General features: G+C 39.4%; 1 protein-coding gene across 1 annotated transcript; it reads left to right on the top strand.

Annotated features, from left to right (window-relative positions):
* The first annotated feature begins 16,829 nt into the window (after window positions 1-16,829).
* On the top strand, window positions 16,830-20,468 carry LOC141796357 (uncharacterized). Its single transcript, XM_074677417.1, has 2 exons — window positions 16,830-17,096; window positions 18,589-20,468. Exons 1-2 carry the CDS (start codon window positions 16,862-16,864, stop codon window positions 19,509-19,511), a joined length of 1,158 nt encoding a protein of 385 aa, XP_074533518.1. The 5' UTR covers window positions 16,830-16,861; the 3' UTR covers window positions 19,512-20,468.
* The last annotated feature ends 497 nt before the right edge of the window (window positions 20,469-20,965 follow it).

The following is a 20,965-nucleotide window of genomic DNA, read 5'->3' as shown; positions in this document are numbered from 1 at the left end:
TTAGTTTCTCCTTGACTGAGGAGACAAGTGCAGAGAGGGACAGAGCTGCTCCTCAGAGGAGGAGGAGGGAGCAGGGAGGGAGGTGAGTGGGAGGGATGAGGGACTGTTGGAGAGAAAGAGGATGGAGAGAGAGAGAGAGAGGAGGGAGAGGAGGGGGTTAATGGGAGGGGATGAAGGGTTTGAGCCACAATGGTGTGAGCTGAAGCTTGTTTATGGGAGGGGGGGTCCTGTGATCACTCTCCCACACTTCATCCCTCGCTCAGCTCCGGTTCACTTCACTCTGCTTTCCTGGCATCAAAGTGTCAAATATTCATGGTGGACTGGTGCTGAGCCAATACTTCAACAGACTGTATGATTCAGGATGGACTGACACACTTTGAGCTCGCTCCTCTCAGACTGTTTCCTCTTTATTCCTCTGTGCTCCAAACACACAACTGTTCCCACCTCTGGTGTCACTCCCTTCCTGATACCTTCATTTGCGAAGAGATGTTTTCGCTCTGACCTTGTCAAATATGGCAGCTTAGTCAGTGAACACGTGTAACAGCAAAGTTTAGAAAAACACTCAGAGCGCAGACCTCCACCAAGCATATTGTGATTGTCATGTAACACTTTAGTCCTACTTTAATGTTGTACTTCCTTTCAGCAGACTGCCTGCTACAACTTAGTGTTAGTTGCAGGTTTGTACGATAATTTGTTTCCTGACAGTGTTGAACATTATAATGACCCAGTACATATTTTATATTCTGGATCTTAGTGTTCAGGATATCGCCAGAATCTGGATTGTACTTAAGCATTTGTCAGAAATTATGGTGCCCTTGTCTTGAATTGTTATGCAAAGCAATCCGACCATTTATGGTGGAGTTATTTACACATATGGTGAAAACGGCCCTATCTCACAATGATAAAAAATCTTAAAAAAAAAAAAAAAAAAAAAAAACTTGGATCCACACGGTGATCCGAATCACCTCCAAAATTAAATCACTTCTTCCTTATCCCATTTTGAAAATTTCCTGAAAATGTCATCAAGATCCATTTGGTACTTTTTGAATGATGTTGTTCACAGACAAACTCTCCCAAAAACATTTTTTTTAAAAACTGAACTTTAAGTACTCATTAAGTTTTTATATATATCCATTGTCTGTTTTCTCTCCTTCGTACCACAACAAACTCTGGTTTAGCGACAGGAGAGGTCGTGCCTTTGAACTGTAGAATACAGATGTCTTAATGTTGTTAGACATGTTGGTTTGTCCAATGATGAGTCTACAGTAGATTATCTGATGATAAACATGGAAAAATAAATCTTGACAGGTATTTCAGACAGCTCCTGTCAGTAGTGTTTGAAATGTTTGCTGCAGCAGAACAATGTTTGTGTTGTTCGTTCTGGCCACGACCTTGTCACTTCTAGCAGATTTGTTTACATGCAGATATTTGAGCAGTGCTGACATTACATTCAGTCAGGGCCCACACGTGGATGCTGGGAAGCGGTGGGGCTAAAAGCATGAAAATCAGGGCAGCAGGTGTGATGAAAGAGCAGAAGGACAGAGGAGGGATTTTGCAGCATTAATTGATCACCAAACTGGGGGAATAGGTTTGTTAGATGGATGTAAAGAATGACTCAGTGTAACCTGGAAAAAGCTCACAGGCATTGCTCCATGTATCAAAAAAGTAGTTGTTGGTGAAATCAGTATCAGTACACAGAGGCTGATCTAAAGGTGGCCAAAAGAGACCTTCAAACCTAAGTGAAGACTCAAAGCGCCATCCTAGATTCCTACATACAGCTGATTTACACTAAGGTCGCAGTCCCAAGTGTAAACTGTACCATGCTTATGCTTCAACCCTAAAGCACAATTCGTTTGACCAGTGGGATTACAAGTATGTCGTGCTTGAGCACAGTTCACTTCTCTGTTTTGGCGCGCTTCAGAGAGGCGGGCTTCAGCACAGTTCACTTCATGCATGACACAAGCACGCAAACAGCGCATATGATCCATGACGTATGATTGCCACGAAAGCTCCTCTCAATGATCATTTTAAACTATAGCAGGGGTGTTAGAGGGCTGACGCAAAATGCCTGACGAAAAAGTCTGACGCTGATGAAATCATGCTTTGTGTAAACAGATGCTTTGCAATGACGTAGGAGGGGGCTTGAGTACAGCACGGTTCGAATAGCCAGTGTGACCGCGCCCTTAAAAGATTTACACGTCATAAATAAAATCGAGGAACACTTGACTTTCTGTGGTTGAATTCCTTTTTTTTTTTGTTCTTTTAAAGTAATTTTTTTGGGCTTGTATGCCTCTAATCATAGAGGAAAGGACAGTGAATAGAGTTGAAAACAGTGTGTGGGAATGACATTGTGGAGTACGGGCCGCAGGCTGGACTTGAACCAGGACTGCCCATTCAAGGGTGAACCTCATGGGGTGCAACCTTGACCTCTAGCCATTGCGCTCCATGAATTTTTTACAGTGTGACTTCAACAAAGCTATCATACTTGAACCCCTTACTGCCTGAAAAAAAATTACAGTCATACAAAAAAGTTTTGTTTGTGTGTGTGTGTTTTTGCGTTCTTACAGATGTCAAATGAAGTGGAGATTGTAAATCTGAATAAAGCACAACCAATAGTTATAAATAACTTATATGATATATTTAGATATAACAAGTTTACCCCCTGACCAATATGCAGCAACACAATGCATTTTATACAATCCTTGGTTTGTGTTGAATATGAAGCAATAAGCATTAGTGGGATACAAAGGCCATCACAGCTACATCACGACCTGACGGGGTTTGTCATAAATTCACAACAACAGGCATCAAGCGGTTAATGTGACTGGCTTATAAACAGAAGCACTAAGGAACAACAAGAAAAAGCTCTAAGCATTGTATTAATGTCTTTACTATAGGTTCATCCCTCATCTTGTTGTTAAGGGCCTTAAAAACAACTTTGAAGAAAAAGCTACCTTCCTACCTCCTGTTTATTTCATTCGTATCATTAGTTGTAACTCAACACAAGTTAAGATGGTTTTTCTTTTTTTTTAAATTTAACTCGTCCTCACTTGAAAAAAATCTTTTTTTTTTCTTTCCAGCTGTCAGAATAATTATACCTGTTCCACTGCCTCTTCAGGTTCATACTAATCACATATTTCTCTTTGATGGTGCATGACAACACAGCCGATCCTATTAATAGATATTATATGAGCGTGAATACATTTAAGTGTGCACTTACTCTTTCAGGTATAGAAAGTTTATTTGATGACTTAATACGTACAACCATTGGGTTTGAAAACCAATAATCCCAGCACAAGAAAACATTGGTTATAATTGTGCTTTGTGTTATCTTTATTTTTTTCATCTTAAAAGTTCATGTCAGCATTGAAAGAGCAGATATTGGACTTAAAATGCAAGCTGTGTTGTATTGTTCACATTGTTCTTATTTGTTTATTTATTCTTTACTCAAACATATTTTTCTCAGCAACCACAACACTTTGAACATTTCAAATCCAGCTGTCATCATGAAGACAGAGAATTACAAATCAAACACTCAAATTTTAATTCTGCTTGAGGTCTAGGTGATTGTTTTAGCAGTGTTTTCAAAAATTTCAAGCAGATTTCTTTAGCTAAATATACCTGAATTTAGAACACTCAGGGAGGCGTGTACATGCATTTATGATATCTCAACTTCACCGGTCACATTCTTAAACTCTGTGATGGCCTGGACCTGTCATTCGTTCAATGTTCAGAAAGCTGCAGCCTGTCTCATAACTGGAAATAAAAAGAGAGACCACACCTCTGCTGCTGTCCACCTGGCTCTGTTAGAACTGGTGAACTCCTCCATGTTCTTGCTCCATACAACATCAGGAGCAGAGGTCAACAGATCACCTGCCTCTGGACGGCACCAAAACTGGATTTTTATTAGAGCCATCTTTCTGATTGTAGAGAAGCTGCTCCAAGGCTGTGGAGCACTTTACCACTTCAAATCAGCTCTGCTCCCACATGGGTTTGTTAACCTGTTGTTAGGGTTACAGTCAGTGCTTTAATTTGGCCTGGTTTTTGAGGAAAAACAAATTTCCCCAAAGATTTCCTGATTATTTAAAATAATGTAATTTCTTTGGCCAACATTGTATTATGTGCTGTGTGACGCTGGCTTGTCTTCATTGTCCCACTGATGCAGCTTTGAAACTGGCTCTCAAATACAGCCTGCAATATTCTGGAGTTTCAGCTCTTAGTTATTGCCATATTAGGCCATAAAATGCAGTTCCTAACAAATTTATTAGACCACCACCCAGTGTAAGGTGTTGGCCACCGCTGCCCTAAATTAATAATAGATGTTTGATTACAGAAACACTTTTCATGTTTTGGTTATGGTTAATCCACCAGGATGTGCAAGCTTTTTTTTCAAAATTATATACATTTAATGCTAAAATAAAACTATTGTTGTTATCCACGAATTCTCAAATGTACTGTTTAACAAAAAAAGCAGAAAAAGAAAAGCACATTACTTTTTTTTTTTTTTTTTTGACAAATTACAGTTATTTGCTTTTTTCCTTAACAGAAGATATGTTTTAGTGGTTGTTTGTTATTTTTGATTAATTTCTGACTTTCCATAGGATTCTATTTTTCTGGCTCTAATTTGGGAATAAAAGCATAAAATCAGAAACTCCTCACTCCGGTTCAAAATAGTGAAAAGTGAAGAACTCCCTGAGAGAGAAAGAAAGAGTTAAAGCGCTTCATGATGCTGGGTGGTTTTATCATTTTAATAACGCTGGTCTAATAAACTTGTCTTGAAATTTATTTAAAAAACACGTCATTCTTTCTCATTTTCTCAGGTACAACACATGAAAGCACTCTGAATGCTCCACACAGTTGTTTTACACAACATTTGCATATTGTAGAGGTCAGCCCTGTAGTTAATTAAATTCAGGGCAGTGGTCTTAAAAGCATTACTGTAATTGGCAGATGTGGGTCGTGTTCATATTTTAGTAAGTTCATGTCAGCCACATAATCAGATGTAGCCTTCTTATATTCCCTGCATTGATTCAAAATGCTGGAGACTAATGTATGCTCAGACCATGCTGAACTCAACACTAACGCTGTTGTCCTTTGCTCTCTTTTAGTCTTATTAATTTCTTAAAATGACTGTGACAGGGACATTTTATGATACCCTTCTTCCATCTCTCAGTTATTACTGAGTTCAAAACAGTGGCACACAATTTACTCACATAGGCAGCACATTAAAGCAGACACTCAAACCCAACCCTGCAGGAAGCTGCTGCATGATAGCAATAATAAACGCTGTAAAACAAAGACCTGATTGCAACCATGCATCACCACAAGTTCTCAGTGAATTGGACCAAACCCAGTCAGAGCCCCTACGAGTTCTGTTGTTGACACTTGGTCCATACTTAGTGGGCTCCAGTGCCCTGATAGGTGCCTTGTTCTTGTCTTGCTCCAGCACCCCAATGGGCACCCTGGCTGACTCCTAATCTAGTGGCACGGCAAGGGACCCCAAGGCATTACTCCTGCTGGTGCTTCTATGACTCCTGTACACTTCGCCTGGTTAACACTTCTACTTTGACCATTTGACGTAGTGGCCAAGGCATTCTTTTGTACTTGTGCAGCGTTGTGTCCACGTCACTCTGCAACAGTTCCAGGAAAAACATGAGACAGTATAATCTTTATGATCGTAACATTCAGTTCATTTACTGCCTAAGAAATTGAATTTATGAGCTGAGTCAGCACGAGATTTGACCATTAAAATGTATGTAAACAGCTAAAGCCCCATTTCCACAAAGCAGTCCGGTTTGGAACAAGTTGGCTCGGTTAAACTTGGTCTTGTTTGCATTTCCACAGCCAACTGTGCCCCCTTGTGGTAGGCGGCGTATAAGCTGGATGTCAACAGCCATATGTTGTGTGATGCCATAGCAACGCGACACAGTGTACCCTACGAATAAATCCCACAAAAAAGAAAAAGTAAACAGTAAACAAAGAGCAACAATGGGAGACATCCAGCAATTCCTTCTCTGTGATTGGCATGTGGTTCTTTGTTACAAAATGCAACCAAGCTTTGTTTCAGAGAAGGCTGTGTGCCACTAGGACTGCTTGGTGCAAACGCGGCTTCAAACAGACCGGGGGCAGACTAGCCAAAGCTTGACACACCAAGGTAATGTGATAACTATCAGACTGTGGTTGGATTTGGCAGGACTCTGCAGGTCTGAGAACAGCTCGGCGTTCAGTGTGGGCAAATTTCACCCAGAAGAGGAAGCAGATAAATGGGATGGCTCCAACACATCACAATAAACACTGTCATTGTAATTAATATGTACAGTATTTAATAAACACAAAGAGCTACAGCTACATCCATCGCGGCCGTCATAACTAGAATGTTGCTCCCTCTTTGGGTGAACCAAAACTTGTTCATTACACACAGCTTCAGAAGTCTGATTATCTTTTCTGCAGGTATACACAGACAAGACTAATCCCCCAGTGCAACTTTATGAACTTACATTTGCTTGTTGTCATGTTTCAAACAACAATGTTATGTAAATGTGCTGATAAATACCGTACCTTGTCATGTTGTAACTGGTGAAAAGTTGTTTTGAACTGAAAGAAAACTTGCTACAAACAAACAAACGCCTGGTAAAAAAGTCACATCTTAACAACAGTGTGTGTGAGACTCCGGGCCAGAAGGTGGCGAGGCAGTCCAATTAAAACCAATCCTCCTCACAGCAACTTTAAGGATAGTTTGTTGATATCAAATCATTTTCAGTTGTGACATACAGAAAACCTTTTACACATACACTCACACTTATGAGCAATTTAGAGAGACCAATTTAAGGGAGCATGCACAGGGAGAACATGCAAACTCCACACAGAAAGGCCCACCTTGCCCCGACCGAGATTAGAGCTGGTGACCTTCTTGCTTTGAGGCAGAATCACTTACCACTGTGAAGTAAACATTAACATTGTATTCTCATTTTCATATCATTATATAATGTTAATTTTTATCCTTTTTTTTTGTAGTATTTGTCAGTCTTAACAGACTTGTACCTGTACTGAATCTAGCCTCTTGGGGGGTGATTGCAATAATTTAGATTATATATGTGTGAGGCTGTCAAGCTGTTCATCACTGCCAAATGTAGTGTTGTAGGTTTTAGAGAACAGCTGTAGAGAAAGGACTTTTATTAAAAGCTTAGAAAATGGCCCGCTAAAAGAGCCAAAACTGCAGCTTTAATGAAGAAATGACTAACAAGTGTGTATTTATGGTGCCAACTTTTATAAATATTGTACCTGTTTGCCTCATTTGAAAATAAAGTAAAGTAGTTTGTTCAAATCATTTAGTTAATTTTCAGTAAAACCCTGGGGGCTGGATGGAAAGCTCTGGCTGGCTGAATGTGGCCCGCAGGCAGCTAGCTGAGCTTCATTGTTTTACAGTTTGTGCTCCAGGGCCTGTGTGATCAGTCACACAGTTTTATTTTAGATATAAAGATTTTATTACAAAAAGTTAATTAGAACCCATTGAGCATCCCAGCAGATTTGAGGATGCTAGAGTAACTTTTTTTCTTTTTTCCATTTCTACTTGACGATCACGTGACACATCTATGAAATGAAAACAGCATCACCGTCTTCAGGGAACAGATCAGTCGTCCTACAATTACTGCTTCTGTCAGAAAGTCTGCCTCATCTCTGCAAATGAAGGGTAGATTAATACGCCGGCGCGATCTGATGGACAGCAGCTGAAAGAAGAGACAGCAACGACTTGACCTTTTTGACAAAAACATGTGTCAACACTCTGCTCTCTGTCCTCAGCTCCTCCTCCATCTCATCTATCTCCTTGTACCACTCCTACCACTCCTCCTTTTCATTCTATCCTCCTCTTTGTCCTCCTCTTCATGTCACCTCCGCTCTTTCCACCTCTGACACCTCACAACTTTTCTTCTGTTCGGCTTTCCTCCACCTCCTCGTCCTCCTCCTCGTGTCTCAGACGGAGGGTCTGTCTCATGCTGACAGCTAACAACTAATTACAGGTAATCATCTAAATGGACAGTAATTACTTCAAGGAGGGAGGGGCTGCAGTTTGTCTTTACACTGTTTTGAATAGGAGCCTAGCCCTTGACTTGCTGTTATAAGTCTTTAACACCCCCCATACTCAAACACACACACACACACACACACACACACACACACACACACACACACACACACACACACACACACACACACACACACACACACACACACACACACACACACACACACACACAAGCACAAACTGTATTTTTTCAGTTTACACATTTTACCTTCAGTTTTTCACAAGACATATTTTTGTCTTGAACACGTAGAGATTGGTATATAAAATTGTTGGATTCTTTTTATAAGGTTGCAGACCAGATCGTGTATGTTTTTTTGCGTGTGAGTATAGTACGTATTAGATTGAATCAGCAGCCCATCAAATTCGTAATCCCCCCCTAAAAGTGAGGATGATTTAAAAACTGTTTATAAAAACAGAATGTGGTGCTTTGCAAATAATAAAACCTGGTTGTTTTTGAAAATAGTGCCAATAAAAAACGGCAAACTGAAAACGATTTGATTTCAAAAAATTATCCTAAAAGATGCTATTAGGAGGATCTGTTTTAATCGGACTGCCTCGCCACCTTCTGGCCCGGAGTCATGCGCACACTGTCGTGAAGACATGACTTCTAACCAGGGGTGTATTTGTTTTGTAACTAATTTTCTTCGTTCAAAACAACTTTTTACAGGATACAACATGACAAGGTAAGGTATTTATCATTTCAGTTACGTAACACTGTTGTCTGAAACGTGACAACAAGCAAATGTTGTAGGTTCGTGAAGTGGAACTAGCAACTGCTGAAACTTGTAGTATAACTATAAACAACAGGAGCTAGGCTGTTGAATTTAATATTATATTTTTGTTTGGTTTCTCATTTTGAAGTTTTCCTTCATACTGTACTGCATACGTGTGTGTGTGTGTGTGTGTGTGTGTGTGTGTGTGTGTGTGTGTGTGTGTGTGTGTGTAACAGTAAATTGCTGACTTGATTAAGGCAGGCCTCCTATCCTCTTCATTTAATTACTAGAGAAAAGGTTAATGCCACAATGCAATTTACCAAATGTGATTTCTTAGCAGCTATTAACTGTGTGTGGGTATGTGTGTGGGTGGGTGTGTGCAGTGACACAGAGGGGGGAGGGATGGTGAAGGCTTTTTAAATGGGAGCGTTTGTGTGAGTGTGTATGGGTGTCTCAATCCTCCAAAGAGCAGCATATGAAACATTTCTTGAATGAGAGGTACTTGGAAAATTCGTTGTTAAGATCACTGTGTTTTATTTCTTTGTCATACAATAAACATTTTTTTTAAGGTGATGGCTTTTGCTTTCTTTAGTTTTCAAATAAAAGTTGAACACATTTTGCTGTATACAAACTTTAATCTAGGCCAGTTTAGCTGGCCACGCCTGAAGGTCCACAACGGGCTTATCGGGAAGCTCAATCTACAAATACTATGGGTCCAGTCCTGCTGTCACTTTGTCTGACTCACTCTTTTCCTCTGCTGTTTTTAGATAAGGTCAGATAATTTGTGTGCATCCTTACTTTAGTTAGTTTTTTATTCATGGCAGTCAAGGAGTCTAAGTTGATAAGAAATAATGTAGAGATATTAAAAAAAAATACACTTATCTATCCATACAATTCACTTTTAATACATTTATGGGTATGACTTCAGTTATCTTTCTGTGCAAATCTACAGGCATTAGAAGCATAAAGCTGCTGTGAGGAGCTTATGGTGGTGTTGATTTTAGCGCCCCCACGTGTAGTAAAGAAAATATATTCTAAATACTTTAGGATAGAGACTTTGACATGAGCAGTGAACTTATTGTAAGTGTCCAGTCTTTTTTTTTTCTCTCTGTCTTTTATTCTTTGCCGTGAATATCCAGTAACTGCAGATATGTGATGCTGCAGCTCTCAAATGACTTGGAGTTGTCCTCTTCTCTCTCAGGGTCAGTGATTCTCCAGCTGCTCCAGAAGTCTCTAGGTTCGCATTCAGCTTGTGTTCAGCAAGCTGTGTGTGTGTGTGTGTGTGTGTGTGTGTGTGTGTGTGTGTGTGTGTGTGTGTGTGTGTGTGTGTGTGTGTGTGTGTGTGTGTGTGTGTGTGTGTGTGTGTGTGTGTGTGAGTGTGAGTGAGGAGACGGATGGCATGCCTCAGTTGATGTGGAACAGCTCAGCATCTTCCCTCTGTCCATAGTCAGCAGTAAAGAAAACAGATTTTCTTTCCTTCTGTCTATTTTAGATCCAGATTGACTTGGGTAAACCATTATGGAGTCAGGGCACTCAAATGTGTGCTATGAGGAGGATCTGTTTTAATTGGACTGCCTCACCACCTTCTGGCCCGGTGTCTCACATGCACTGTCATAAAGATGTGACATTTAAAAACACGTGTGTTTGTTATTTCTTTTTTCAAGGCAACTTTTTTCCTAGTACGAGGTACGTAGCGCTGTTGCTTGATACGTGACAACAAGCAAATGTTTTACGTTTGTGTACGTCAGTAGCCGGCTACATTTAGCGTTACTAGCAGCCCAGTTCTTTCCATTCCATAGGCTAATGTGACAAACTGCAAACTGTCAGTTTAATACAGTAGTTTAGTAGTTGTCCATATGCAGCGCTACTGACAGTCCGGTGCTGTGAGACATGTTGGTAATGTGTCATGTTAGTAAATTTTGGTTATGTCCTGCCAGTCATCTACCAAGCAGAGCTAACGTAACCTCACTCTTCATTTTATTGATAGACTCTCAAGTTTGAACAGACCACTGCAGAATAACTGCTGACTGTGGGTTGAAATGAACATTATCACAAACAGCTTAGTCCTTGCTTCAGCTTGGGCTGTATCACTCTACTGTTTAGTTTTCTTCTGCTCTTCTTTCCTTTTTCTTATTGACATCTAGGCTCCTGTGTCCACCATCACTACAAAATGAATCACAGAAATCTTTTTCTTCAGAGAAAAACAGATCTCTCTTCTCACTGCTAAACTCTGTTAGCCAGCGTAGTGTTGTCATAGAGACCTTGACGTCATGTGCTGTAAATAAGTGTGGTCCTGTTCGATCCAATTGGGAAGCTGAGAAATAACATTTTATGACAACCTTTTTTTTAGTGCTGATAATCTTATTTAAGTTAGTAGATTACGACCAGGCATACATCTAGAAGTAAGACTTTTTCAAAATCACTTTGAAACTCTTTAAAACCCCTTTAAAGTCTCTGTGGGGACTTTCTAAGTGATCATGAAAAAGTCTCATTTCTTAATTTATGCCTGATTGTAATCCACACTTTAAAATGAGATTGTCAGCACCAATATAAATTATTTTTAAATTTTATTTTTTTTATTTCCGATTCAAGCTGTGGACACACATGAGCTGCATCGTGAGCATTGAAATTGTTTGTTCACCATTCTCAATCAGTGAAGTGACTGCACATCAATCTGATCTGGAGCCTCTGATTGAAAACATGCATCGTTTGGATAAAAAATAAAAGTTGGGAGACTGCATGAAGGAAAAAAAGGGAAAACTTTTAAACTAGTTTGAATTAATTTGTATAGGGACTGAAACAAATAGCTTACATTGAATCATCACTGATGAGAAAAGCTGCAGAAACAGCATCCAGCACTCAGTATCATATCAGCCCAACCATCAGATGCAGGAGTTTGTTTTGATACTCATTTCATTTTCAGACCAATCTTAAAGACCCGCTCTTTAATCTGTTGTTCTTATTAAAACATCACATTTTCAGACCTCTATGAGTGATTCCCTCTGTAAATTTATTACCCTCTCTTGCTCTGAAAATCAGTCTGTTTCTAAAAGACCATTTCATTAACTTACTCAATTTAGATCAAAATTGAAAAATCTAATTGGTAAATCCTTGTGATATCTGTGTGAATACGTGTGTGTGTGTGCGCGCGCATGTGTGTGTGTGTGGGCAAGCGTTGGTGTATGTCCAGTGAATAAAAGAAAGCTTTTAATTGCATTGTTCTCTGATCAAGGCATGTTTATTAGTGGGTGAAAGTCACATTAACCTTTCCATCGGCCCTGACATTTCCTCTCCTCCTAAATGGAGAATTAAAGACCATTGGAAAGTCATTAGTGAAATTTACTGCTTCTGTTGGCTGGTCAGCCATTAGAGAGGCTGCAGGACCACCGAACACTCTTCATAATCTTCTGCCAAGTCACTTTTTATTGTTTAAAGGAGACGTAGCCAATGGGAGATATTTCATTTCCAGGAGAAAATCTATCAGTTAGAAAGCTTTAATAAAGTTATGAAAGTATTCACTGACAGATTAAAACTTGAAATCCTGATAATGACTTTGATCCTGTGTCAGAATGTGTATTTCTAAGGTTTACTTCAAGATAAAGCATCAACAAACCCTAGGTGGATACACATGCATCTCTCACACACACTTTGGAAGCAGAGGGAGCTGCGCCTGCTGGAGGTGAGTGCTGGACACTTTGTTTGAAACTCATTCATTCATTCATTTTCTGAACCGCTTATCCTGTTCAGGGTCGCAGGTGGCTGGGGCCTATCCCGGCTGTCATTGGGCGAGAGGGTACACCCTGAGCTGGTCACCAGCCAGTCACGGGGCTGACACATAGATAGACAACCATTCATACACACTCACACCTACGAACAATTTAGAGTGACCAATTAACCTAATGAGTATGTTTTTGGACTGTGGGAGCAAGGTTAAGATAGTTTTGGATTTGTCATTATAAATCAGTTTTGGTTAGTTTTTACATTTTTTTTTTCCATTACAGTTTAGTTTTAATTAGTTTTGGAGCGGGCATTCTAGTTTTTATTTAGTTTTAAGTTTTGCAACAAGGCTTAGTTTTAGTTTAGTTTCAGTTTAGTTTTAGTTTAGTTTTAGTTTTTTCATACCTTATTAACCAGGTGCAGGATTCAAAAAGGTCAGAGTAAATATTTTATAATACAGTTTATTTTCAAGTCCATCATAGTGCTCACTGCTCAGTCAATGCTGATACTGAACTGTTGGCTGCTGCCTTAAACACAAGAAAAATAATATAAACTTATTATAAAAATATAAACATAAATTATATAAAACAATATAGTATGAGCTTTAATAATCAGAAACTTGGACTCTGTAACAATAAAGGCAAATATAAATACAATAAAAGTTAAACTCACATGCAATTTAACTATTACAGATGCTCTGATTCATTGCTCCGCCACGTTTTGTCGCATCACAGCGCACAGCCAATCAGTGCAGTCAACAAGCATGTTCCAGTACGTCGCTGTGATGGTGCCGTACAGCGTTGACAACTGCCTAAAACTGTCTAAAATTGGTTGGGAAAATGTGTCAGATTAATTTAAATCCTTAAGGCTATTAGTATTGTCAAAAACTAAAACGAAGGACATTTTGCCTTTAATTTGGTTAGTTTCAGTTAGTTTTGTGAACGCAAGATACAGTTTTAGTTTACTTATCGTTTTTCTTTTCTTTTCTCGTTTTTATTAGTTTGAGTTAACTGCCATGTTTTTTAAATTTTAGTTTTCATTTTTAGTTTTGTTTTAGTTCACTATTATAACCTTGTGTGGGAGGAAGCCAGAGGACCCAGAGAGAACTCATGCATGCACAGGGAGAAAATGCAAACTTCACACAGAAAGGCCCACCGGCCAAGCTGGGAATGGAACTCGTGACCTTCTTGCTGTGAGGCCCCGTGCAGTCCCTTGTTTGAAACTCATGCTGCTAAAACTGACATGTCAGTACAGGGGAACCAGAAAACACAGGGCAACAAAGGAGGAACCAGAGAAGGTGAAGAGGGATGGTAGAGTGAGCCACTCTGAAAGTTAGCTGCAAGAAGTGTCAAAAAAGAAAGAAAGAAAAATAAAAAACACGCTAGTTTCTGAGGGATGCCTCTCTTTTCCAGGTCAAGTCAGTGGAGTTGGTGCTGGGGTGCTCCTATTATCACGTCAACCTGCCGCTGAGAGTCATGCATACAGGTTTTGTGTCACTGTCTCTCCATGAGTGATCTCACTGCTCATACGCACTCCAACCCTCCTCTGCTGTGAATGTTGCCGCTCAGTCACCCCCAGGGTGCAAAACTAGCCAGGACTGCCGCTGTTCACCGCCCCTCGATGGTGAAATGTCTGCCAGAAAATTTTATGAGCTGATGACCCTGCAGCTGTACCTGTGCCGCTCAAAGCAAGTAAATGTGTCTTGCTCTGGCATTTAGCAAAAACCAAAGTCTTGGGTATCAGCTCTCCAACATTCAACAGAGCAAAGTTAGTGTGACAGAACACATGAACAGATCAGATAATGAACAGTGACAGAGTAGAGACGGACAGAAAACAGATCTGGTGGAGTTTCATCATGAAATAGTGTCCTTTTTCCTCACTCCCTGCCTCCTGAGCCCACGCCTTCCTGCAAGACAGAGAAAACTTAAGGCTATGAGGGGCATGTGTGAATAAGCTACTATGTGTCTCGTGAGTCAACCAGGCCCAGCACACGCCACATCATTTCGTGTTTGAAGGCGGGAGCTTCAGACCTGGAGGACCAAAGTCGATGCTCTAATCGGTGCCGACTCCGAGGTTCCTGAGGTTTTTTTGACTAATGTGAGAGCTGCTTACTGGTGCTGAAGATCAGAACAATTTCTCATGCAGAAGCACAAACACAGGCACTCAACAAGCCCATGGTTGATAACAATGAATGTGACTTTACCTTTTGACAGTTCTCGAAACAATGGTGGCCCACGGGGATGTGATGTCAGAAGGGATCCTTTATTAAATTGTTTAAAAGGCTAATAATATAAAAGTTAGTTTATTTTAAGCCAGAGCTATCAGAACTCATTGGGGTGTAGACTGCATTTTGGGTCAATGTCCTTTGTTTTGCATTCAGTGCAACTCTTTCAACCTGAATGCACGATATGTGTAATTTGGTTCCTCTGGCTTTGAACAGAGTGACTAGACGTCTTTAGGACTACTTCTGCCCAGCCTGTTGTCCACCTCTGGTGAAGCTGGACATCTGTGGCTATACCAGGGAGGCTCACAGGATAACTTAATCTGCAGCAGTTTATGAAACTCAATGCAGGGGCTCTATACAAGAGATTTTTACTGCTTATTGTGGAATATGACAGATCTATACAAGCAAAAATGCAAAACTTGAAGCGGAGAAGCTGGATTATGAAAGGAAAACACACATTTTCTTGGTTTATTTCCTGAATGTTAGATAAAACCTTTTCTCATACAGGAACAGCAGGAATAAAATCTTTGAGAAATAGCGACCAGTAAACCAAGCAGGCAGGGAAACTGTGTTTAAAGAACAACAGATGTCACTTAAACCCTGACTTGTTGTTCTGGAGAATCAAATCTAGGTTACATTAATAATGAAAAAATCTTAAGCAGAGGAATAAGACATCATCTGTTTGCTGCTGTCACGGGCGGCGTTTTCAGCTCATCTTAAAGTAAACACCACCCCCTGGTGTTCAAATATAGACTCACTGATACAATGTCAAGAGGACGTAAGCATAAAAATAAGCAGCTACTCATCAAGTTCCATCGCCAACCTTTTAACTGAATAATCATGGGTTTAGGGTTTTTTTGTAAGACAAGTATTCTTTTTTTTTTTTTTTTTACTTTATGCTATAAAATTCTAGTTGTTTATGGTATTAGTATGTTTATTCTATACTTCATGGTTATGTATCTAACATAGAGTAAACTCCATTTTTGACTTTGCTTCCCTTGCTGCTGCTGTAACAGTAAAATTCCCCACTCTAACTTTCCCCTAGAGAAAGAGTCTTATTCATCAGAGTTTGGTTTTACCAAAAGTCAGTCTAGTGCCTGCTGTGAATAATTTCAATTAGTACATTTTGTGTGCTACATACTGGTCAGATTGGTTACTTAGTTACCACAATTACAACCGATTCTTGCATTATCTTCCTTGCTAAGTTGATTCTAATATTAGCTCACAGGTTGGTTTGGGCAAACCCATTGATCCTCTCCAGCTTCACCCACTTACCCAAGAGTTGTCATCGCTGTATCCAACAAAACCCCACACGGTTATGGCCAAAATAAAAGTGTTAGACATTAACAATCAATAACAATTTATTATTCTTGTTTGCTGTTACCATTTTCTACATGATTTAGCAGTTGATAGAAGTAATACGAGAGGTAATACGATCAGTGTTCACAGTCAAATCACTGTAGTGTAGGGTCTTTATTCTTTTCAAACACAAATTAGATAAAATGTCATTATGAATTAAAATGGGCTCTTTAGTGACATCAAAGTGTTTAATAATATGATATTTTCAAGGATAAGGATGAAATTAAATAAATAAAAAAAAACCTAAAAATTGTTGAAGTGCAGTTTCAATTGACATATGTTCTCAGGGTTGCTCTTTGAGTATAATCCAAACTGTGACAGTGGACAGAAATTAAAAGTGAATTACAGAAGCACTAAAAAAACTGTGAAAATAAAAATCATGTTGGTCAATTAAAAAAAAAAGTTAAAGTCATTAAACAGGAAAAGGTTGAGTGATAGTATAAATCTTAGTGTACTTGGTTCTAGAGAAGCCTGCTAAAAGAACCTCAAGATTGGAAAATATTGTAAAAAGGTTTTGAGTAGTACCCAATAAACCCCTATTTGTCAAGAAAATACCCCACAGGATAATATTAAATCTACTTGTAATAGATAAACCAGAGGACTGTTCTTCAATGCCAAAAGTAGCCTACTCTAGATTGAGAAAAGAAAGACGTTAAGAAGAGAAAGGCAATAGGTCTTCCACTCCAGTACAGTAGGTGGCGGTAGTGCCCGTGAAAGCTGGTAGTCACCAGCCTCAAACAGTAAAGAAGAAACAAGGGGACGAATATGGAGAGAGCCAGAGAAACATATCAAAACACTACCAACAGTCAGACAAGGTATGAAGAGAAAATGTCAACGTTTGAAGCCCTGAAAGCTTTCGCAAACCAGCGGCTGACTGTGGCTGTGGAGGAAATCTTCGAGCTCCTGCAAACGACCATTTCAAACTACGAGGAAGAGATAGATCGTCAGCGCAGACTGCTGGAGGAGGTTTCTCAGCCCGTTTACCCCAGTGACAGAGCAGGTCTGTGGATCTGGTTTTTGTTTTTAGTACAGTCAAAAATCCAACACTAATACAGACTTTAACTATACAAGACGATTATGGACTCAAATTCAGCGAAACCAACAGCGCAGCATTGAGAGATACGGTGAAAGTACTTCTGGAGACATAGTAGCTGAAGCTGATTAGGTTACAGGACTGAACCAAAAGCATCCAAAGCTCACGATAAATAAAGACTTAGATGAAACTTGTGCCACATGTGTTTCTTCTACTCATCATAACTCGTTAATACATGAGCAAATTCTTAATTTTGACTGATCAAGCTGGTGGGAAGTCTTTTTAATCATGCGTGAGAATTGTGATGCACCAGTAAAGTGTAGATAAAGCAGGAGCATATTGAAGAAAACACATATTAGTGGTACAGGATAACACTGTGGTGCTTAAGTTTGGTGTTGTGACTATGTGTCAAAGCAAAAACATTCAAATAAGTAGGCTGACCTATCTTAATTTGAAGATGTCTTTACTAAATGCAAACATCTTAAAGTTTGTTGCTTCATTTGATGGCAGTGTATAGTTTACTGCAGAATCTCTAATTTTGTGCAAGTTTTTTTCAGTGTCCATGGATCTTGCTTTCTTTATTAATAACTAGGAAGTGTACAAGTTAGAGCCCGACCGATATGGGATTTTTGGGGCCGATGTCGATACTGATACTGGGGGCAAAAAAAAAGCAGATATCGGCTGATATATATAATAAATTCATTGATATACACAGGATATATACTGTATATAATCACAAATTATTATAATACCCATATGATTCAAGACAGAGACAGAATACTATTAAATTAAAACAAGGAGCTTTAATTATGAAACTGTCAACATAAGAACTGTAGTTTAAACCAATGATAAATAAGAACAAGCTGTAAACACAATAATAAATAAAGAAGTCAAACTGTAAACACAGTAAGTATATAAAAAAAAAATGTAAACACACAATGAGCAACTTACTCGTCGTTTGAATGCCATATTAAAGTCTTACATTAGATAATGGTGGACGTGTGAAATAACAGTACCATTTATCTCTGTTTATCTCACAAAAAAACAACTAACTCGACGTTAAAACGCCGTTCTTAAGTCTTACATTACATAATGGTGGACTGAGGGGGCGGGCACTTGGGCAGCGTGCAGCCCAACACACAGACACACAGGAACAGGAGTGACAGAATCTCCGAGGAGCAAAATTTTTTTATTTATTTATTTTTTATAATCGGCTACATTTTGGCTGATGTTGATTAATCGGTGACAGGCATAATCGGCCCGATTAATCGGTCGGGCTCTAGTACAAGTACACCTTGCTTGCTTTTTTATGAAGTACAGGCAGACACTCTCAACAAATGCAACAAATAAATGGTTCGCAAATGTAGCATCATAGGACTTAAAAATGCTATTGTATTTTTGACAATAGTTTTACATTTTTTTCAGGTTCTTTTCTAATAAATGTTTGTCATTATTCCAGTGTCATGTGTCCAAACATTCACCGTAAAAGAAGATGAGGTGGAGCTGAGGACCAGTACGTTTCACGAGCTCCTACAGGTGAAAAACGAAGAGGAGGAAGTGCTGAGCAATCAGGAGGGAGAGCAGCTTCAAGGACAGGAGGAAAATGACACTATCCAGTTCACATTTAACTCTAACTTTGTGAAGAATGAAGATGAGGAAGAGGGAACTCTGCTGTCACTGCTTCAGAACAAAAGAACAGAGGATAGCAGAGTAACAGAGCTTCAGCTGTGTAGTTCAGCTGAGCAGATGGAAACAGTAGCTGACAGCGGTAACCAGCTGGTATCTTTACAAAGTACTGAATCAGAGACTGAGGATAGTAATGAATATTGGACAGAGACCAGAGAGCAAGTGGCAGATGCCAATGCAGAAAAAAGACCTTTTCGTTGCACCATTTGTGATAAAAGACTTGCCTTTAAGGGAAATCTTCGCGCCCACATGAGGAGCCATACAGGAGAGAAGCCTTTCTCCTGCACGGTCTGTAACAGAAGTTTTAGTGCAAAAGGCAATATGAAAAGACATATGCAAAGACACACTGGAGAGAAACCATTCAGCTGCTCAGTTTGTGGCAAAGCTTTTGGTCAGAAGAAGGCATTAGTTTCACACCTCAGACTCCACACAGGAGAGAGACCGTACTGCTGTTCCATGTGTGACAAAAGTTTTAGACAGAGGAAAACATTAGTCGCACACATGAGAAGTCACTCAGGAGAGAGACCATTTGGCTGCTCGTTCTGTGGAAAAAGTTTCAGTCAGGAGGTGACCTTGAGGAGACATATAAGAGTCCATACTGGTGAGAAACCATACAAGTGCAGTGTTTGTGAAAGGAATTTTAATGTGCTGGGAAATTTGAAATCCCATAAGTGTGCTGGTGCAAGTTACAAGTAAAGATGTTTGTATTCTGGATTAAAACTAATATAAATGTGAAAAACTGAGCATGTGCCAGATAATACTGCCTTAAAATAAACACAAGAAGCTGCATTAAATTCTTACCTGGTTGGGATAAACAAAGAATTTGTTTTGAGTTATGATGGCAATCTGTTTCCAAAAAGGAGGAGCCCTGTGTGCGAGTCAAACATTCTTCTCAGCATATTAGTTTAGTGAGAGTTTATTCTGAGGCCACAGTAATGGGGCCTGAGAAAAGGAAACCATTCTTTGAGCATATTCAGAATCTGAGTGAGCATGTAACTACTGCATTGCTCTCCAGCTCCACAGTGTATCTTCTCTTTGGCAGTAATTGGGCGGACCCAGTTGTTATTGTATCCCTGAGTATCATTGGTTACAATCCTTGTCTGCAAGGAATGACTGACGCGTACAGACAGCTACTCTGCAGCCACTTTTTTATTTTAACCAACAGCTACTAGCAAAAGTATGAGTGTTGTGTTTCGTCCCATAACACCAGACAACAAGAAATGTTTGAAATGTAATGGAAGTAAAAAATCTTTTTGTTTGTAATTCAGAAGAGAACCAATGAGAAGAAAACAGAATAGTTTGAAACGGTCATGTTGACATTTAAGCAGTGGTAATTGGTTCATTTTGTGAATGTGTAAACCAAATATACAATAAAATGTTCCTCTTCTGACACTACTTTTCAAAAAGGAAGAAAAACACATAATTTATTTCACATGTGATCATACATGTTATCATTTCTATGAACTCTGTCTTTATCTGCCACCAACAATGAATGCAGTTTTTGTTATCAATCCCACTCTATTCAGGGCTCTATTCGAGGATGTACTTATTCCTGGAAGAGAGAACAGTTTGGAAAAACAGGGCATTAAAGCTCTTCTCACTTATCTGTGAACTGACACAGAGAGCCATATCCAGAATAGAGCTGTACTGTGACATTTTTTTTTGCAACATAAACTTCCCTTTTAATGTTTTTTTTTTCTTCAGCACACCATCAATGTTCTGTTGCTGGATAAATCAGCTTTTTTTCTTTATTGACTTAAAACACAGATAGTATGAATAGAAGGTCTAAATAATAAATGTATGCAGCCCCTGTGAGGTCACCCATCTCTCTGTGCCTAGAGAAACAAGCGGTTTAGATGTAAGATGATCTTAAGATATTTTTTGTTCCAGGGTGTAAACTCTTAAATTTCTACTGTGAAAATGGCTTTTGTTGGCTTGCTGTGTATGTGGTTTCTGGTACTTACGGAGCCAGCCTCAAGCGGAAGCCTCATAAACTGCAGTTTGTCTGCATTACCTTGTATTTTTAGATCGGAGGTAATCCACCGTAGTATTTCAAAGTAAAGTACCCGCTACAACCATGCAGGTTACACACACAGACATCTGTCTACATCTGTCAGTGTTCAGCCTGTCAAAGCGTTCGGTTTTATTTT

This window comes from Halichoeres trimaculatus, unplaced genomic scaffold (assembly GCF_033239565.1).
Source record: "Halichoeres trimaculatus isolate MK-OKI-2021-1 unplaced genomic scaffold, fHalTri1.1 fHalTri1_scaffold_10, whole genome shotgun sequence".
NCBI lineage: Eukaryota > Metazoa > Chordata > Actinopteri > Labriformes > Labridae > Halichoeres > Halichoeres trimaculatus.
Note: the sequence above shows the minus strand (reverse complement) of the source record. Positions and strands in the feature narration are given on the sequence as shown.

What these genes read in the sequence shown, in the direction of transcription:
- LOC141796357 (XM_074677417.1), top strand. Translation starts at nt 16,862, where the DNA reads ATGGAGAGAGCCAGAGAAACATATCAAAACACTACCAACAGTCAGACA. An exon ending in TTACCCCAGTGACAGAGCAG is followed by an intron (nt 17,097 to 18,588) that starts GTCTGTGGATCT and finishes TCATTATTCCAG; the next exon opens with TGTCATGTGTCCAAACATTC.